At 44.5% G+C, this 18,357-nt stretch overlaps 2 protein-coding genes across 2 annotated transcripts in view; both read right to left on the bottom strand.

Moving 5' to 3' along the window:
• The window catches only part of znf704 (zinc finger protein 704), a 71,568-nt gene extending 61,525 nt beyond the window's left edge, over positions 1–10,043 (bottom strand). The window contains exons 1-2 of the mRNA XM_083646282.1: positions 9,587–10,043; positions 1,482–1,675 (exon numbers count right to left, since the gene is read on the bottom strand). Coding sequence (XP_083502408.1) covers positions 1,482–1,675; positions 9,587–9,865 — 473 coding nt within the window. The 5' untranslated portion in view covers positions 9,866–10,043. The remainder of the gene's footprint in view (positions 1–1,481; positions 1,676–9,586) is intronic.
• Positions 10,044–13,641: 3,598 nt separating this feature from the next.
• The window catches only part of pag1 (phosphoprotein membrane anchor with glycosphingolipid microdomains 1), a gene marked incomplete at its 5' end in the record, with an annotated part of 20,423 nt that continues 15,707 nt past the window's right edge, over positions 13,642–18,357 (bottom strand). The window contains 2 exons of the mRNA XM_083646341.1: positions 13,642–16,983; positions 17,860–17,919. Coding sequence (XP_083502467.1) covers positions 16,627–16,983; positions 17,860–17,919 — 417 coding nt within the window. The 3' untranslated portion in view covers positions 13,642–16,626. The remainder of the gene's footprint in view (positions 16,984–17,859; positions 17,920–18,357) is intronic.

The following is an 18,357-nucleotide window of genomic DNA, read 5'->3' as shown; positions in this document are numbered from 1 at the left end:
GAGAGAGTGGGTGGGTGGCTAGAGTCTGCTTGTGTCAGTTGATTTTCTTGGCTTAGTGGTGTGGTGTACCACTTTTACAATTTCAGAAACCACCAGAGCAGGGCTTGACATTCACTTTTTGAGGCACTTGTCCTTTTGGACAAATACATTTCCCTTTCACTTGTCCAGGCACAAAAGTCACTTGTCCGGGTTTTAAAAAAAACGTCATCTTACAATTATTTACTTTTTTCATTTTGTTTGCGAAGGAGGTTTTTCTCCGACATTAGGAAACAAGTGAAGACTTTACTTGCCTCGTCGTCAGTCATTTACAATGTAAATTAACGAAGGAGGAGATGTGTGGAAATTTAATTTGAGCCTATTACAATTCAAATTGTGTTTAGAGGGAGATCATTTCACCGGACCTGGTGACTTTTACATTTTAGATTAATCTTAACGGTAAAAGTCTGGCAATTACCGGATAACGGAAACACTGGGCAGCCCACCCAAGTAAAGCCTATGTGAGAAACACTGGACTTTTAACTTGTCAGGTGGGGCGAGTAAATTTCTCTTCCACTTGTCCCGGACAAGCACACAAGCTTTGAGGTCGAGCCCTATGGAGGATTGTGATTTTAATAATCATAATTGCTTGAGCAAGTGAAGGCAGAAGAATGGAATTTTTCAACAACAACAAAATACATGTTTTGTGTGATGTGCAACCTTTCAGTATTAGGGTAGGGCTAATATCTTGTAAAGCTAAAATGATTTCAACATGTACTGTAGATAGAAATAATCAATAAAATAGATGCAATAGAGAGCCCCAGGAATGAGTCCGGAAGTATACTTCACATACGTGAATCTTCACAAACGTGAATAACTTTCATGACTTTTGGAACATAAATGCGTTGGGGGGGTTTTTTACGCGATTTTTAGAAAACGCTTCAAAAGGCATCACAGTTATTCACGTTTGTGAAGAGTATCATGCTGAACCAAAATTCGCATTCCCATAAACTTTTGTTAACCACAGACCTTATTCTATGCATTTAAGTGAAATCCCCATTCTAAAACCCCATAGACCTTCCACTGAAAAACCAAATGGCGGAGATTTCTGGATAAAGCCTACAAAAATATGTCATCCCTACGGTACTCTATGGGACAAAAGTGGAGTCCTGTCAAATCACACTGCGTAGCGTGGACTGCCAAAATAGCTTCAAGGATCACATTAAAATATAGCATGTCAGCCCGTATGAACCCTGTCCTATTTATGGGATGGCACATGTGTCATAAACCTTCAGTGAACCTTGCCAGTCACAAGCCCAAGCCAGAAATCCCTCTACGAGGATGGCAAGAAGACTGTCACGCTCACTGTCAGAGACTTTGTGATGTACGTAGTAACATGAGCATGTGTGTATACATCCACCCACACACACCCGGTGACACCCAGACACATGTCACACCCAGACACACACACACAGACACACACACACGACACATCTCTCCTTTACCTGGCATGGGGGACATCGATGCTGGAGGAGACCACCTTGCGTTTCTGCTCCAGCAGGGACACCGATCGTGTGTCGGGATCCAGGACGCGGCCGATGCGCTTGCCGTCCGCTAGCCGCAGTTCGTCCACCGCGTCTGGGCTGAGCGAGCCACCGTCCCCCCTGTGCCCCTCTGGAGCTCCATTACTGGAGCTGTGCTGTAGAGGGACGGCAGAGTGCAGTGAGTCACTACAAAGCTGTGGTGGAGCCACGTCTCCACAAGGCTGATGGAGGGAAAAAGCCCAGAGAAATGTTGGTACAAAATTGTGCAGAGAACAACAGGAAAGAGCCTCGCTTTGTGAACACTGAACAGCAGACACACCTGCCACAGGTAACAAAGCTCACACTAAACTAGGTTGCCTGTTCTAATGGCCTAGTGATAATAATAGTGGGAAAATATTGCATATTAAGCAAGTGTACACTATAGACGGTTTTAACTTGACAACAAAAACATTCTAAATTGAACCCCCGCTCACTTCCTGTTGCAGTGTTTGCTATGGACATAAAAGAGAGAAAAAACATTCAAGTGCAGGACTGACCATTCCGTGAAAACCGTCTATACAGCTGAGCGGCGAAAACAAAAGTAACGATGTCGAGTGAATATTTCTGCAGTTTGCCGAATGCTGAGAAAAAGGAAGTGCTGTGGGGTTGCGCTCTGGTGAAAACCGTCTATAGGTTGAACGGGTCTAAAATGGTCTCAAAGCTGACCTTATATAAAGGCAGTGTGGCTGCTTGAATGTTTCAGGACTTACACTCTGGGGGGCTGCACTTGTGTAAAAAAGTGTCAAAACGGGGGGGGGGGGGGGGGGGGGGGGGGGGGATAGGGGGGTCTCTGTCTTTAGGTCTCTTATTTTGTTTAAGAGAGTCAGCTTGAAGCGGTTCAGCGTAGAAATGTTTTGCACTGATCAAGGCAAAGTGAAACTGCGTGGTTTTTGAATGGAGAGATAATGTAATATTCACTTAATCTGTTTCCACTGCACTTATCGCATTTTCCTTTTATCGATGCACCCAACTTTTCCACCTCCCTCAAGCGTGACATTTTTTTGATGTGATATTTGGATTTTTTTTTTTTCTCTCTCAGCGTTTCCTTCCACTCAGTTTTTTATGCACAAATTGAAAATTCGCATAAAAACAGGTGGCTGGAAACCAACTCGAAACACTGACAAATTCACTAAAAAGACAATGGCAAAAGAACAGCATTTACCCGACTGTACTACAGCAGCCAGAATAAACGCCTACCTGACCTGTAGCAACGTAAAGCAGAGCTGAGCATCATCATGCCTCCTCTTTCATACAGCAACAGATAGCACATGAATACCTGCTGCATCCACCTACACACACACACACACACACATGCACACACACACACACACACACACACACACACACACACACAACCTCTGTGGGTAACTAAAGCCACGAGGCTCTCAGAAACGCACTGTGAAAAGGCCAAAACACAGCCGGGGTGACACACACGGCTGCCCACGCCAACAGAGCGTTAAGGAGTTATGCCATACAGCCCAGCAGTGTGTGTATGTGTGTGTGTGTGTGTGTGTGTGTGCGTGTGTGTGTGTGTGTGTGTGTTCCAGATCATTATCTCAAAGCACTGTAACACGATTAGGCTTAACTGTAGAAAAAGCAGTGGCACCACCCCAGTCAATCACTCGTCTCACACGTGTACGTGTACATACACACACACACACACACACACACACACACACACACACACACACACGCACACACACACACATCAAGAGAACAATTTACTTAGATGAATGAGGTAAAAAAAGCAGTGAAATGTGTATGGAGTATGGCTCATGCTACAGGCTTGTGGGACAGCGGTGCAGCGGTGCGAGCAGAGAAGCCCCCTGTGAAAACACACAGTTGAGTAAAACAACAAGATGGATTACAGCGTGTGACACGGGCTCGGGGAAGATGAGGTGTTGTGTGGATGACGGGTGTGTCCTCCCTGGGTAAAACCAGTGTGTTGTGTGGATGACGAGTGTGTCCTCCCTGGGTAAAACCAGTGTGTTGTGTGGATGACGAGTGTGTCCTCCCTGGGTAAAACCAGTGTGTTGTGTGGATGACGAGTGTGTCCTCCCTGGGTAAAACCAGTGTGTTGTGCGGATGACCAGTGTGTCCTCCCTGGGTAAAACCAGTGGCAATTCTTTCCTCTCGCCGGCCATACAGTATGAACGATGCCATTTCACCCGGCCAGGAAATTGTGAAGCATCAAGCCAAATCGGTCGTGTGACATGTGAGTTGCATTGTGTCAACGCTTTTGCGCGCGCACACGTGTGTTGTGTGGGATGTTGACGATTAACCGCCGTTAAGAATGTAACCGATTCAAATCAATTCACCGTTTTGACCGACAACATTGTTACTTTGTATCACTTCAATCTCCAGAGCTCACACTGTGCGTGTTCACTTTTATACTAGTCCAGCAGAGGGCGTACCTCACCCAGCTGGCCCATGCAACAGAAGGAGTGGTCACGTGAGAAGGTCGTCGCGCGTGTCGTCGGGTGAGGAAGTAGGAAGTAGATTGAGGAAACAAACCGATAATAAAATTAGCACTAAAAAACTTGGGCTAGCAAGAGCAGAACGCAGTGTGGGAGCATCACACGCTAAAAGACGAAAATGCTAAATGTAAATATTGCGACGCCGTTCTCAAATACAACTCCAGGGGCAGTTTAGAGCAGTGGTTCTCAAACTTGTTCACATCAAGGACCCCTAAACTCTCAAACTTGGTCACATCAAGGACCCCTAAACTGACACAAATTGGACCACGGACACCCAAGATTTTAGCTTTTAGATGTTTTATTACAGAAAGTGTATGAATGAACCCCATGACCAAATAGCCATACATTCTGTCATTGTGTTACTTATGGATGGAAGTCTTTGTGATGTGCCTGACCATGGGTCAGATTATGTGACTTTTTGACATTACCAAAAGTTAATAAATAACTAAATAAATAAGTTGCTGAAAATGTCTAGTCCATCTACAATTCCTGGTTTTAAAATCCGGCCCAATTGAATTTGAAATTGAATAGGGCCCTGGATTAGGCTATAGTCTGTCAAGTGTAGCAGGACTTTCATCGTGCAGCTGATGCATTTAAAATCTGTATATCGAACCTTTGAAGCCACAGGCTCATACCCAGGAGTTCAATGAGATTTAGCCTATCCTCCATATGGCATATAGCTTATAAAGACATCACTGTCATTCGTAGGAAGGGAGTACTACTGTAAGTGTGTGAGTGGCACGCAATGCTATTATCATAATGCACACATTGCATACATCATCAGCCTATAGGCAAGCAGTGTGAGCCTACACTGGCTCAAAACAACGAGGAGAGGAAGACATCAGCGCAATAATTAGGCCTATACATTAGGTTATACAATCATTTGTGGAAGTACCCTGTGGTGGTGCAGCAGCTAACTAATCACTCCCATTGTAAAGTGCTTGTGGCAATCAAAGGCAGCAGTATGGAAGTTCCTCATACTGTACAGTGTAGGCCAGTTGTTCTCAAATGGGGGTCCGGGGACCCCCAGGGGTCCGTGGCACTTTGCCAGGGGGTCCGCGATAAGTTTTCAGCAAAATAAAAATAAACCTTTCTTTTTTCTTTTTTTTTTTGCAAAAGCTTCATAGTTCAACAAAAATATTGTATGCTTTTAAAATGGTTCATGGATTACATTCTAATCTAACAAACCTATCAATTTGAAAGTCAAGCACGTTGCCGTGGAAACAATTAGGCTTAGGCCAAAATCACAAATCAGAATGAGGAGGTCCCCATATATTTTCTATCGTGTAAGGGGTCCTTGGCTGTAAAACATTTGAGAACCTCTGGGGCCGGTTGCACCAAGTGGTCTTAACTATGCCTGGTCGTAACTCCTACGTCGGTCTTAGTTAAGACCAGTCTTTAGAGTGGATTTACGCCTGTTGCACCAACACGGCTTACGTCTGGTCTTAACTACGCTGGTCGTAGCAATGCGCGTCCATGTGAATTGCCAGGGAATGCACCCTGATTGGATGATGTGTGCCTCGCGACCTGCTTGGAGCGCACTGTGCCACTACGCTCTCTCAGCCACTACTGTAAGTGCGTCACTACACTACACTCCTCCCACCCTCCCTCGCTCCGGGGAAAAAATGGCGGCGATTGAGCCAGACAGACAGTCTGAATGAAATTGAATGTAACGTTCCCAATTCTATGTATTAAATTCTAAAAAATGAACGGCAACATTTTGGAAGGCTAAGCCACACAACTAGTTTGTTGTAATCTAACATCATGCTTCAAAAGACGGAGAACTGGCTGTGTTACGATGATGAGGGTAAGGACTCAAAACGGTCTCCGCTGATAAGACACGGAGATCTCTGTTACAGGCAGGCGCTACGCCTCCTCCTGACCAGGCGTAGGAGTTACGCCTGGGCATAGTGAAAAGAAGGCTTAAGCCGTCTTGGTGCAACCGGCGTAGCTGTTAGGTCGTAAAGTTACGACCAACTTAGCTTAAGACTAGGGATGTCAACGGTTAACCGTTAATCGATTAACCGTCGCTAACGTCGTTGTTCGGTTATTGCTGTCGGTCTATCAGTTAATATTAAAAAAAAAAAAAAAAAAAAAAAAAAAAAAATTGTCTATTTACTCAATGAGCTCATGCCCAAACAAGGCGTGTCTATTTAGATGCTGAAATGTTAATGCTTTTTGTGTTAGAAATTCTAACACAAAAAGAATTTGTGTTGAAATGTTGATGCTTTTTGTTAATGCTTGTTAATGCTTTTTGTGTTAGAAATTCTAACACAAAAAGCATTAACATTTCAGCATCTAAATAGACACGCCTTGTTTGGGCATGAGCTCATTGAGTAAATAGACAAAAAAAAAAAATAATAATAATAATAATATTAAAAAATTATGAATTAACCGATAGGTTAATCGATTATTAGCGTCGGTTAATCGAAAGTGAAATTAACCGAAAATTGACATCCCTACTTAAGACCAGTGTAAGACCAGTTGGTGCAACTGGCCCCTGGTGTAGGCTACCCAACATGAAGTGCCTCATACTGTACAGTGTAGGCCAGTGGTTCTCAAATGGGGGTCCGCGGACCCCCAGGGGTCCGTGGCTCTTTGCCAGGGGGTCCGCGAAAAGTTTTCAGGTAAAAAAAAAAAAAAAAAAATTATAAAAAAAAAAATTATAAAAAAAAAAAATGCTACATGTTACTTATTCCTTCTCAAACTACTTCCTACATGGTGCTAGTCTATCAAAATATCTTGGCTGTCATTGATTGTGTTGCATAGTGGTTTTCTGTACTGTTGACAAATTGTGATATTGTAAGTCGCTTTGGACAAAACAAAAGCGTCTGCTAAATGACGTAATGTAAATGTAATGTAAAAAAAAAATGTATATATATTTTTGGGCAAAATCTTCATAGTTCAACGAAAATAGTTTATGCTTTAAATCTAAAATGGTTCATGGATTACATTCTAATAACAAACCTATCAAATTAAAAGTCGAGCACGTTACCGTGGAAACAATTAAGCTTAGCCCAAAATCACAAATCAGAATGAGGGGGTCCCCGGTATATTTTCTATCTTGTAAGGGGTCCTTGGCTGAAAAACATTTGAGAACCTCTGGTGTAGGCTACCCAACAGGAAGTGCCTCATACTGTACAGTGTACACAAACAACAAGCAGAGGAAAGAAGGATTCAACTTTTATCAAGTTTATGAACATGTTTCCATTTGCAAGCACACACGCACACACACACACACACACACACACACACACACACACACACACACACACACACACACACACACACACACACACACACACACACACACACACACCTCCTTGACCCCATGTCATCACTCATACATTAGATCAGAGCGCGGGGGGGTGGGGGGGCGGGGGGCCTCAAATCCAAACTTGGCCCCATGGTCATTGGTCACTGCAATCCATGCTAACGCTGCCCAGCCAACCAATAAGGAGAGCCGGAGCCGGCCTGCCGGGGATCAGCGCTCCAGGACAAAGAGTCACTCAGCTGCTGTCAACAAGACGACCGCTTCATTGACTCAAGCGTCCGGGAGCGATCGGCATCAACAACAACAACAACAACAACAACAGTAGCAGCAGGAACGACAACAAAAGCGCCGGCGACAAAAACAAAGTAACGGCTCTTTGTTAGCGGTAAAGAATGCGTGTAACGTTGCGCACACTCCACAACACACTCCACAACACACTCGCACATGCACCAACCAGCAAGTCAACAAGTGGCATTCTGTCTGCCTCCCCCTCCCCCCTCTAGAACAGGGGCTGTTCGCTTGCCATGCTGGGTGCTGTGGCAGGGTTCCAGATTCTTTGGAGCACGCCACCCGTTGCCAACCTGGGGGTGCCCGCTTTGTTATGCCAGCGCTGGGGCCGTACGGCAGCTGCTCAAATGGGAGGGTGGGGGGGGCTACGCCCTCACACCCTGACCACCCCACCCCCACTCAAAATGTTCACAATCTCAACGCTCACTTGTGAAGACATACTGTACACACACACACACACACACAGATGGAAGACACACACACACACACACACACACAAGCTGCACACATGCCCGCACAACAGACCCCTCCTCCTCATTTTATGTCTTGTTTTCCAACTCCCTGGGACTGGAGTAGCGTTGAAAGAGGCTTGTCCATTGTGCTGATACGGCTACGCTGTGGTCTCTGCTAAACTATTTCAGCATCCATTCGTAACTCTAACAGTTGTGCCGTGTTTTTTATGCAACAAACAAGCAAACAAACACAAAACAAGGATTATAACGCTACATGTTGCATTTCTCATCATTCAATGCTACTGTATTCCTCCATACACACACTGCTGTTACATTATGTGTGCAGTGGTGTTGCACTCCTGTACCATATGGTTTCACATTTCTGTGTAAAGTTTTTAAAGTATTTATGTAGATCTTAATTGCTTGCCGCCTTGTTGCTTAATCTAAGTTTCCCAAACATTCAGATATAAAGTGTGAGCTTGCTTTCTCTGTCAAAACCAAGCCTTACCCAAACATAGCAGCATTTACAAAAAGGAATGTGAATAGACCAACACATGTGGTAACACAAACAGTGCCTGAACCTTTCCATTTGAGTTACTAAAACAACACCCAGGATTGTAGCATGTAAAAATGCACACATGTATGCAGCACACACACACACAAATAAAAGTACGCACACACACACACACACACACACACACACACACACACACACACACACACACACACACACACACACACACACACACACACACACACACAGCTAGGAGCGGTGTTTTAAACCAGAGGGCTGAATTGGCATCTCCTCTACCCTCCTCACAGCATCTCTGTTTGAAGCCATGTGACACCAAAGTGCACAACTTGGAAATTAATTATGATGTCACTGCTAATTAGGACCACACATTTATATCAAAACTAGTTGATATTATGTCACTTAATGCCACATAAAGGCCACAATAGCTGTTTTGGAGATTACTCAACAATGAGTTAATATTAGGCAATTTAATATTAAATTGGGTAACAAACAATCAATCAGTTTAATACTGATACAAACTGCATCATCCATCAGTGAAAATGAAAAGGGTAAAAAAAAACAATCTATTCTTCCATTGCACATGTGCATTTAGTGTCAAGAGTGCACAGAACTATCTCTCTAAAGGTTAAACCATTATGCTTCTATGCAAAACCCCCTGCTTACATCGGTCCAAAACGCTGCAGTCAGACGTGTTTGTTTGCCTCGGCTATACCCACCCACCCACTAGCCCACATAAACATTGCGCAGGCCCTATCAAGCTCTTTGTCCCATATCTCTGATGTCGCTAAATATCATGACAGCCCCGTTATTTGGTGCAATATGCACCTAAATCGGCATTGGGCTATCCGGAATGATGCTGGTTTTGTCACCGCGGATGAAATTTTGTCACCAAATGAGAAATCCGCTCCGTGCAGGAAGCGGTTAAACGCTGCAAAACACCGCACAACAAAAACAGAAGCGCCAACCGGCCGGGGCGCTCTCTCTCTCTCTCTGGCACACACCTTCAAACTGGACTTGAGCGGTCCTTTGGCTGTGGTGTGGTTGAAGCCAGCGGCTATCTCGTCCTCGGAGAACTCCTTGAGGCTGCCGTCTTGCAGCAGCACGGTGTAGACGCTGCAGCCTCGCCGGGGTCCCGTGCTGCTGAAGCCGGTGTAGACGTCTCTGTTTTCCTGTTTGACAGCCTGGACCACTCCTGTCACCGGGGCACCGTCCCCCGTCGGACTCGGCGCATAAACGCGGCTGCCGAGGATCGACCGTTTCACCAAACGTCTCGTATGCATGGCTAAAAAAATGTCCCACCGAAAGCAGGGCCAACAAAACCGGTGGATTTAAATCGATAAACGTCGAATTATAATCGATAAACAACGTCGAGAAAAAGACAAAACCGCAGCGGGTAGACTAGTACGCGCTCCAACAGCCCTGACAAGCTGTTAGAAAGCGGCAACATACTCGGATGGAAAACTCCTAACAATGTCCTAAATGCGCCGGACTCGAAAGCACAAACAGATGCAGGGGAAGTTGAAATAACAGCTGACAAAGACACGAAACAAATACGATTCATTCGCCGCTAAAGAACCTCCACATCCAACCGGCTACCAATCTTCCTCCGTTCGACCTGTTTGTTTTCCCCACTGCTCCTTGCGAGCTGAGGAGGCGCGCGTAAAACACGGAGGAACGGACTACTTCGGGAACGATAATGACATTTGTACACGATTTCCCGAAAGCGACGGTTTATACGTGAAAAAATGACAAGGACGTCGGAGAAATGTGACAGATACGTCGAAATATGCCATTCCGCTCGGTGCCATACCCCACTAGTCGTCTGTAAATTGTGAAAAAGACTGAAAATACGGCATCTGGAGACTCCAGATCCAGTTGCTGTGAAATCCGGTCCGGATGCGGCTCCGACCGAGTAGAGCCTTTACCGGCGGAATGCTGCCTGTAAACATGTGCAGTCCGGCGGCCTAGACGGGCTGTGATTGGTCGGCGCAGCACACGCCTCCACGCGCCCCTACGCTCCCCTCTCCTCCCTCCCTCAGAAGGTAACGCAAGCCGGGAGATGGGGAGGATGCTCGAGTCCAGTCCGTTCAAAACAATGACGCAAGGATGGAGAGGAAACGAGAAGGGAGGGGGTTGTTGGAAGAACGAAAAGGGGAATAGGCTACAGAAAGGAAAACTTAGACCAGACAAACGATATATAGATATTTTACCTTTTCAAGTGCAGACTAGCCTATGACTATTGGGCTATAGATGGTAGTAGATGGACTGCTCTGTTCTGTTGTAATGTAAACACACCAGGTTATTCATTTATTTTTGACATTTAGCATGCCGGCTTTATCCCACTATGGAGCCTCAGGGGGAAAGATTTGCCCATTCAATCCTGCATCTACACAGCCCACATCCACTCATAGTAGGCTACTCAAAAGTGCATAGTAAGGTGCCCAGATATTTAAATGGAGGGGGGGGCCTGCATTGGTTATAATCTGGTGCAGAAAGCAGGTAAATAATGCAGTCATAAGGATAATTGCAAAACAAGATCATTTCTTTATTTTACATAACCCATCCTATCATGTTTATTAGAGTCTAGTTTCCAAATATAGGCCTAAACAGGGATATTAGACATACCAAACAAATGTAAACATCGGAAACAAGTTGTATACGCAGAGATGGGAAAGTAGGCGTAGTAGGCGTGTAAAAAAAGACGGGCTAAAGTAGAAGTACTGATTCAACGGTATTTTACTAGGTTAAAAAAAGTTCAGGCTCTGAAATGTAATCAAGTATAAAAGTCCAAATTATATGAACCGAGCACACACGGACACACAGCTCTCCAATTATATTAGTAGGATTAGCTACAGGTGGTGTATGCTGATGGTATTTAATCTCTGGTCCTGGATTTGTTTGAAACAGTCGCTGAAGAACTAAATCTAGGAAATAAAAATAACAAAAACAGACAGTACTTCAAGTCAGTTTTGGTGGAGCACAAAGTCCTTCATCACTTGTGTTAGTGGTAGGGAGTGGACTTGGTTCAGGCGATGTGTGCCCAGCGCTTGGCGGATATGGATCCGACAACCGTGGGCCAGACTGCGAGGACATCTCTTGGCCTCCAGAAAGACCCTGAGAGCCTCGGGATCCGCCCACTCCTCCAGCCTGAAGCCTGCCTCCTCACAGGGCACCAGGGCCGGGTCGGCACCGTGGTCCAGGAGCAGCTGGACGAAGGCCGCGTCGCACCCTTCCCACAGCACGTCATTCAGCAGGCGAGAAGCCATGTCACGGCTCACAACGTAAGCCTGGAGCAGCAGGGAGGCGCAGTCCAGGTGACCGGAGTCCAGGGCACAAGAGAGAGGCGTGAAGTCTGTTATGTCATCAGCTTGGTCTACCTGGGCTCCCTGGGTGAGCAGGTAGGCCACACAGGCAGTGTGACCCTGCATGGCTGCGTACCCCAGAGGGGTATTCCTCCATCTATAGAGGTTGCTCTCAAACCTCCTTTCATTGATCTGGCTTCTGAAGCAGTCTTCCTGCAACAGGGTCCTCAGTTTGTCCAGGTCTCCTCTGTAGGCGGCATCATGGAGCTGGCTGTCGTCTTGCTCTTGAGCAGCCATTCCTTCACAAATGAACACTTTATGAAGGGGCAAATTGTTCGAGTAACATCACTGATGACATCACTGATGACATCACAATTGCTCGAGTGACATCACTGATGACATCACTCACTGATGACATCACAATTGCTCAAGTGACAGCACTGATGACATCACTCACTGATGACATCACAATTGCTCGAATGACATCACATTTGCTCAAGTGACATCACTGATGACATCACTCACTGATGACATCACAATTGCTCAAGTGACATCACTGATGACATGGTTTACTGATGACATCACAATTGCTCGAATTACTTCACTGATGACATCACTCACTGATGACATCACTACTGCTCAAGTTACATCTCTGATGGAATCATCTGTACACCTTGTTTTTTTTTACAGACACATTTCCTTAAAAAAGGGGGTCAACCTGCAATGGACAAACAATTTTGGAGGCGATCCGAGCAACAGCACATCTTAACTCCGGACACATTTTTAAATAAACAAATAAACAAATAAACACATACAGACAGAGACAGACAGACAGACAGACAGACACACACACACATACACATACACATACACACACACACTCCTCCAAATAGGATTCTTCTAAGACTATTGAACTTAGAAGATCCACAATAAGTTTTAAGATGTACTTTGATTCGTAATTTGGGTGATATGGTTTTTCCACACAAAAAGGTGCACACATAGTGCGTGAATGCTGGGGGAGCGCGAGACAAGAGAGACAGACAATGTTACATTGTTTTTGTCTGTTGTGCATTAAAACTAAAGTAACCATCCTGTTTTCTGTTAAAATGTAGGGAGTAAAAGTAAAAGGTTGTCAGAAAAAGAAATACTCCGTAAAGTACAGGTACCTGAAAATCCTACTTGTAACAAAGTATTTGTACTTTGTTACCTCCCATCTCTGTATATACGTTATTAATAAATAAGACAAACTGGGCGATAAAGCTTTAACAGGCTGTGCTGCGGATGGTAATCACTTTTTGGCAGACAATCACTTTTTGGCACAACATGGGCCCTGTGCGTTGTTCATAATCCAGTCATGCTTCTTAGCCTTGAAGGGTACAATAGATGCCGGGTAATGATGCCATATAGGCAGGAGTAATGGGGTCACATTGTTCCTTATTGCACTTCATTACAGCAAGACTGCATATCATATCATAAGGTCTAATCTTACAAGTAGCTGCTGCCTAAAAAATTAATATAAGATGGGGTGTGTCACTTTTGATTAGGAAGTTTGCACTACTTTGATAAATCAAGTTGACCAGCAATCTCATTCATTCATTCTTGATTATAAGACAATGTGGCAGCCAGAATACCCAGTAATGTTCCAACAGTGACAAATAGCCAAATTAATGTCAAACTAATGTTTAAGAAAATCATGCACTGTTCGTTTATGTGCTTGACCGCGCCCCCCGTGCATATACAAAGACAGCCAGTGAGACACTTTATATATTTTTTAATAGAATAATTCATGTCATAAAATATTTACATGCAGAGAAAGGAAACCGGACAAGTGACAGATGTGGCCATAACTGCCAAAATAGGCATCGCCCTGTGATCAAAGGCGGCTGTCAGCAAGGAGTTGTCTGCTGCTTGTAAGGGGAACAAATGATCTCATTATTAGAGTATAGTGCGAGCGAAGGAGGGGGCTGTGAGGGAGCATCTCCTTCACTCCAATCCCTATCTCTCTGTGTGTGTGTGTGTGTGTGTGTGTGTGTGTGCGTGTGCGTGTGTCTGTGTGTGTGTGTACAAGAAAGACAGCAAGAGAAAATGTGTTTTTAGGCAATTACCTGGCAACATTGTGTTTCTGTGTGTGTGAGTGAGAGAGAGAGAGTAAACAGGAAGAGAGAGATAGACATGTCTTTTTCTCTTCTTTTCAAGGGAACAATTGGTAACCGTGTGAGTGTGATGTAGGATGTAGGCTACTGATTAGATTTGGCACTAAAACATCCCCCTTTTGACAGATAATTCCCTTATGCTCTTTATGGCATTCTCTATGAACACCATAACTAAATGATGGCACCATCCCCCTCCCACTACACGACCCAGTCACTGGGCAGGAAGAATGGATAATTACCCTCCATAGGATTGCATGTAAAATGTTGTTTGCAGCAGGCTTCACTTTACTACTTTTAACTTTTACTGTAGCAATGTTGGGAAATGTAACATTTCAAAACGGAGGATAACATTTATGAATCTAATAGCGGTCAGCCAAGTGTGGGTGTGGGTGTGTGTGTGTGTGTGTGTGTGTGTGTGTGTGTGTGTGTGTGTGTGTGTGTGTGTGTGTATGTCTGTACCGCCAACAAGCTCATACATGTCTAATGAAACATGAACTTAGACTGGAAATACTGTAATGATGTCATATTTTGATATGGGCAGAAAAAGATATGATATAAGATATGATGATACATTTTGTTTTCTGTAAAAAGGAGATATCACCGAAATAAATATTTACACAAAGCAATGGCCCCGTTATTTTGTAAATAAACATCAAACAACATTATTCAGACATGAATCGTATTTTTTTTAAATAAAAGTACCAACCTTACTGTTTGTTAAAATGCATGTACCAACACATTACAATTGTACCATAGTTTGGACACTTGACTGGTTACTACTTATCAGAACTCAAAAGCTATTGGACAACAGGTTTTCAATTTCCCTTAAAGCAACATCACAGACACACACCAGTGCTCTTTTAACAGGCATATTTTAAAATTATACTAGAGGACATTGTACAAATAAGTAAAAGCTTACATAAAACTTCAAGCCAGTAACAATTGGTTAAAATAGTATTCTAACTATATACAAGCCTTGCTTGGCATGTCGTCAGTACTAGCTACAAATATGGTGTCGTCAGAGTGCTCGTAGTAAGTTAAAAAGCATTGGATATTCAAATTGTGCAGATATGATACTGGATGGTGGTGATGTTTTTGATAAGCTGAATACAAATGCAGTACCATAACATTAAACCCTTGTGCTTTAAAATCATCAGGGATGCAACTGAATTAACGATGAAAGTATACGTACCTATAGGCTAAGCAACAACAAAGGCATGTCAACCAAAAAAATGCTAGTTCATCAATACATTTGCATTACTAGTACAAGTTTGCTGTTCCATTTTTATCACATTATAGGCGAAGTCTTTTGACTGTTTTTACTCCTGCGCAAAATGTCCAAAGAAAGAAAAGCCAGTCGAGTAGTTCACAAGAGTAAGAGATCACAACATGTAATAATGGTCTCACCAAGTTTGTCTTTTTTTTTTTTCCAACAATGAATCCTTAAAAAAAGTACCTCTATAGCTGTCATTACCTTCACAACCTACTTTAATTTAGTATCTTATTAAAATTCCTAGTATCTTCTATAAAACTTTAGATACGTTCCTCTCACATACAAAGTCCATGACAGCTCACAATTACACAACAATAATGCACCTTCAAATAAATATGAATTTGACAAAAATGTCAACAATGGACTGCAAAACATTTAAAAATGTATTTAGAAACCCGCTACCTCGTGTGTGCAACTGTCCTTCCTTCACCCCTTGTTTCCATTTTGCTTTTGCAAAAGTATTTCAGAGCCACACGTTTTGCCAGGACGGTCTCAAGGAAAAAAAGAGGCATCGTTTCTCTAGTTGCCGTCATCCGTCAAGTGCCATCTTTGTCTCTGCCAACCGTTTGGTTCAAGACAGGGACAGATGTCACAGATGTGAGCGGACGTGTCATCTGACACCTGAATAAAACATGGCACTAAAAGTGACTCATCTGGCAGAAGCTAGAAAATAACTTGATGGGAGGGGGGGGGGATCCAATTCACGTTGATTTCATAAGTGCATGTAAATAGTGATTTTTATGGCACTGAATTCTTGTTATTATTGATATCACACTGACAAAGTGTCCCCAGCCAACTCTGGAAGTGCTGCACGTGTGTGGCGATTGGGTGTTGGCTCGATAGTGGCATGATTCCAGACATAATCTAGTGATTTTAAATGCGTCCGTCTACCATTTCGTTTTGTAAAATTGAATATATGATGTGCGCTGTGAGAGATAATGTCATTGGACATTAATATTAATACGAGAAAATTCAATGATATTCCAAAGTGCGCTCTTCCACATGGCTAATGCCCAGGGGTCTGAGGTACTACCATTGGAGAGTTCATTAGTACCAGTACCAATGACATCCACCCTGGTTGATAATTTAATGAAAAGTTCAGATATGTTAAAACCGTACCCGAGTCGTGAGGAGGACACTCATGCGTTGATGATAAGAAGCCAGGATGCCGTGTTGACTCATTTCTACCATTTCCCCAAGTCATGCACCAAACGCATGCTTGGCAGCGAGTTCAAAGCCCTACAATGTAGTCGTCGGTAAGATCTGTCAGGAGAAAACATCCCGACGGCGATCTCTTCACAAAGACGAAGCAGTCAGAGGCGGGACATTTCCCGGCTCAGACCCAGCTCTCCGACACTCTGGTAGTCCGGCTCTGCCGCGGCGCCGTCGGCTCCCTCGTTGGCCCCCGGCCCGGCCCGGTGACCGTCGTCCGAGCTGCCCGTCTTGGGGATGCGGATGCTCTCGTAGTCGGGGTCCGAGCTGTGGTCTTCGCCCGGCCGGCGCCCCTCGGCCTCGGGGTAGATGTCTCGGACGGTGGCGTACAGGTCGCTGGACGAGGAGTTGGGAACCAGACCTTTGAGCTCTCCGATGCTACTGTAGTCGTGCTCTTTCTCTTCCTCGCTCACAGCGTCGCCGCAGTTTGCTTTGTCCACCGTGGAATACACCGCCGACTGAAGACGAGGGGAGACACATAAGATTCACCTTTATTAGATGCACCTTTATGGGCATGTAAACTTCTCTTTTTTCTGATTTCCCCCCCATTTTCTCCCCAATTGTACTTGTCCAATTTCCCCCTGCTGCCACCGGTCGCTGCTCCACCCCCTCTGCCGATCTGGGGAGAGCCGTAAGACTAGCACCATGCTTCCTCCGACACATGCGCAGTTGCCAGCCGCTTCTTTTCACCTGACAGCGGGGAGCTTCAACGGCAGGACGTAGCGCGTGGGAGGATCACGCTATTCCCACCAGTTCCCTTCCGCCCCCGAACAGGCGCCCCCGACCGACCAGAGGAGGCGCTAGTGCAGCGACCAGGACGCATACCCCTAATCCGGCTTCCGACCCGCAGACACAGCCAATCGTGCCTGTATGGACGCCCGACCAAGCCGGAGGTAACACGGGGGGGGGGGGCCCGAACCTGCGACCCTCGTGTTGGTAGGCAGGGAATCTACCGCTAGACTACCGGGACGCCCGGGCGTGTACATTTCTGAGTAAAGTCATAACATTCTCAGAGTTAAAAACGAAACAAAATCAGAGACGAGATAAGGGCAAAAGAAAAGAGCACAAGCAAATCACAATCCAAGTCAAAACACTGATGTATTTGTTGTAGCAAAAGGTCAAATCAGATTTCCTCACTGCAAAAGCCATGTTCTTCTCTCGTAGGGTATTGTGTGATGTCATGTGACTTCAGCTGCTGTGACTGAATGCTTTCTTTCCCCACTTTCCATTCATGTTAAAAAAGCCTTTCCATGCTTGGAGCATTGTGTAAATGGCCGCTGTCTCGGGACTGGAAGCGACAGTTTGGGGAGTAAGGGACATTAACAGACACTTACCTCATTGTCTGACAGAATGTGGTTGTCGAGCCCTGGCGAGGGAGATAGAGGCGAGTGTAACTGGAGGAAAACAGAACAAAACGATAGATTTAGATGTGGCAATGATAAGAAAAGACAGAGTACAGATTAGAATCACAAGTTTAAAACACTCCCCAAGGCTACACATTGGGTACATGCTTCTCCTAAAGGGAAGGAGGGATTTTAGAAGCCTATTCTAAAGAAGCGGCTTTTTTTGGAACATTCAAAAGGTTTCTTTTCACATTTTTATTTCGGAGAAATTAGTGACATCTTCCCGTTGTAAAAATGCAGATTGTCATGTCCGGTCCACAGGGTTTTAAATGTTTCTCTCTCAAAATCAAGCGCAAGGGATTACCTTTTAATACTTCAATAAAGTGTAATACTGTATTACAGTTTCAAATGACTTTGAAGAAATGCAATTTGTGATCAATACGCTCTCTAGAGTACAAGTGGATAAGATAGCAGTTCTATATTTGCCGT

This window comes from Poromitra crassiceps (assembly GCF_964638095.1).
Source record: "Poromitra crassiceps genome assembly, chromosome: 11".
Classification (NCBI taxonomy): Eukaryota; Metazoa; Chordata; class Actinopteri; order Beryciformes; family Melamphaidae; genus Poromitra; species Poromitra crassiceps.
The sequence above is the reverse complement of the archived record's forward strand: the minus strand, read 5'-3'. Positions and strand labels throughout refer to the sequence as shown.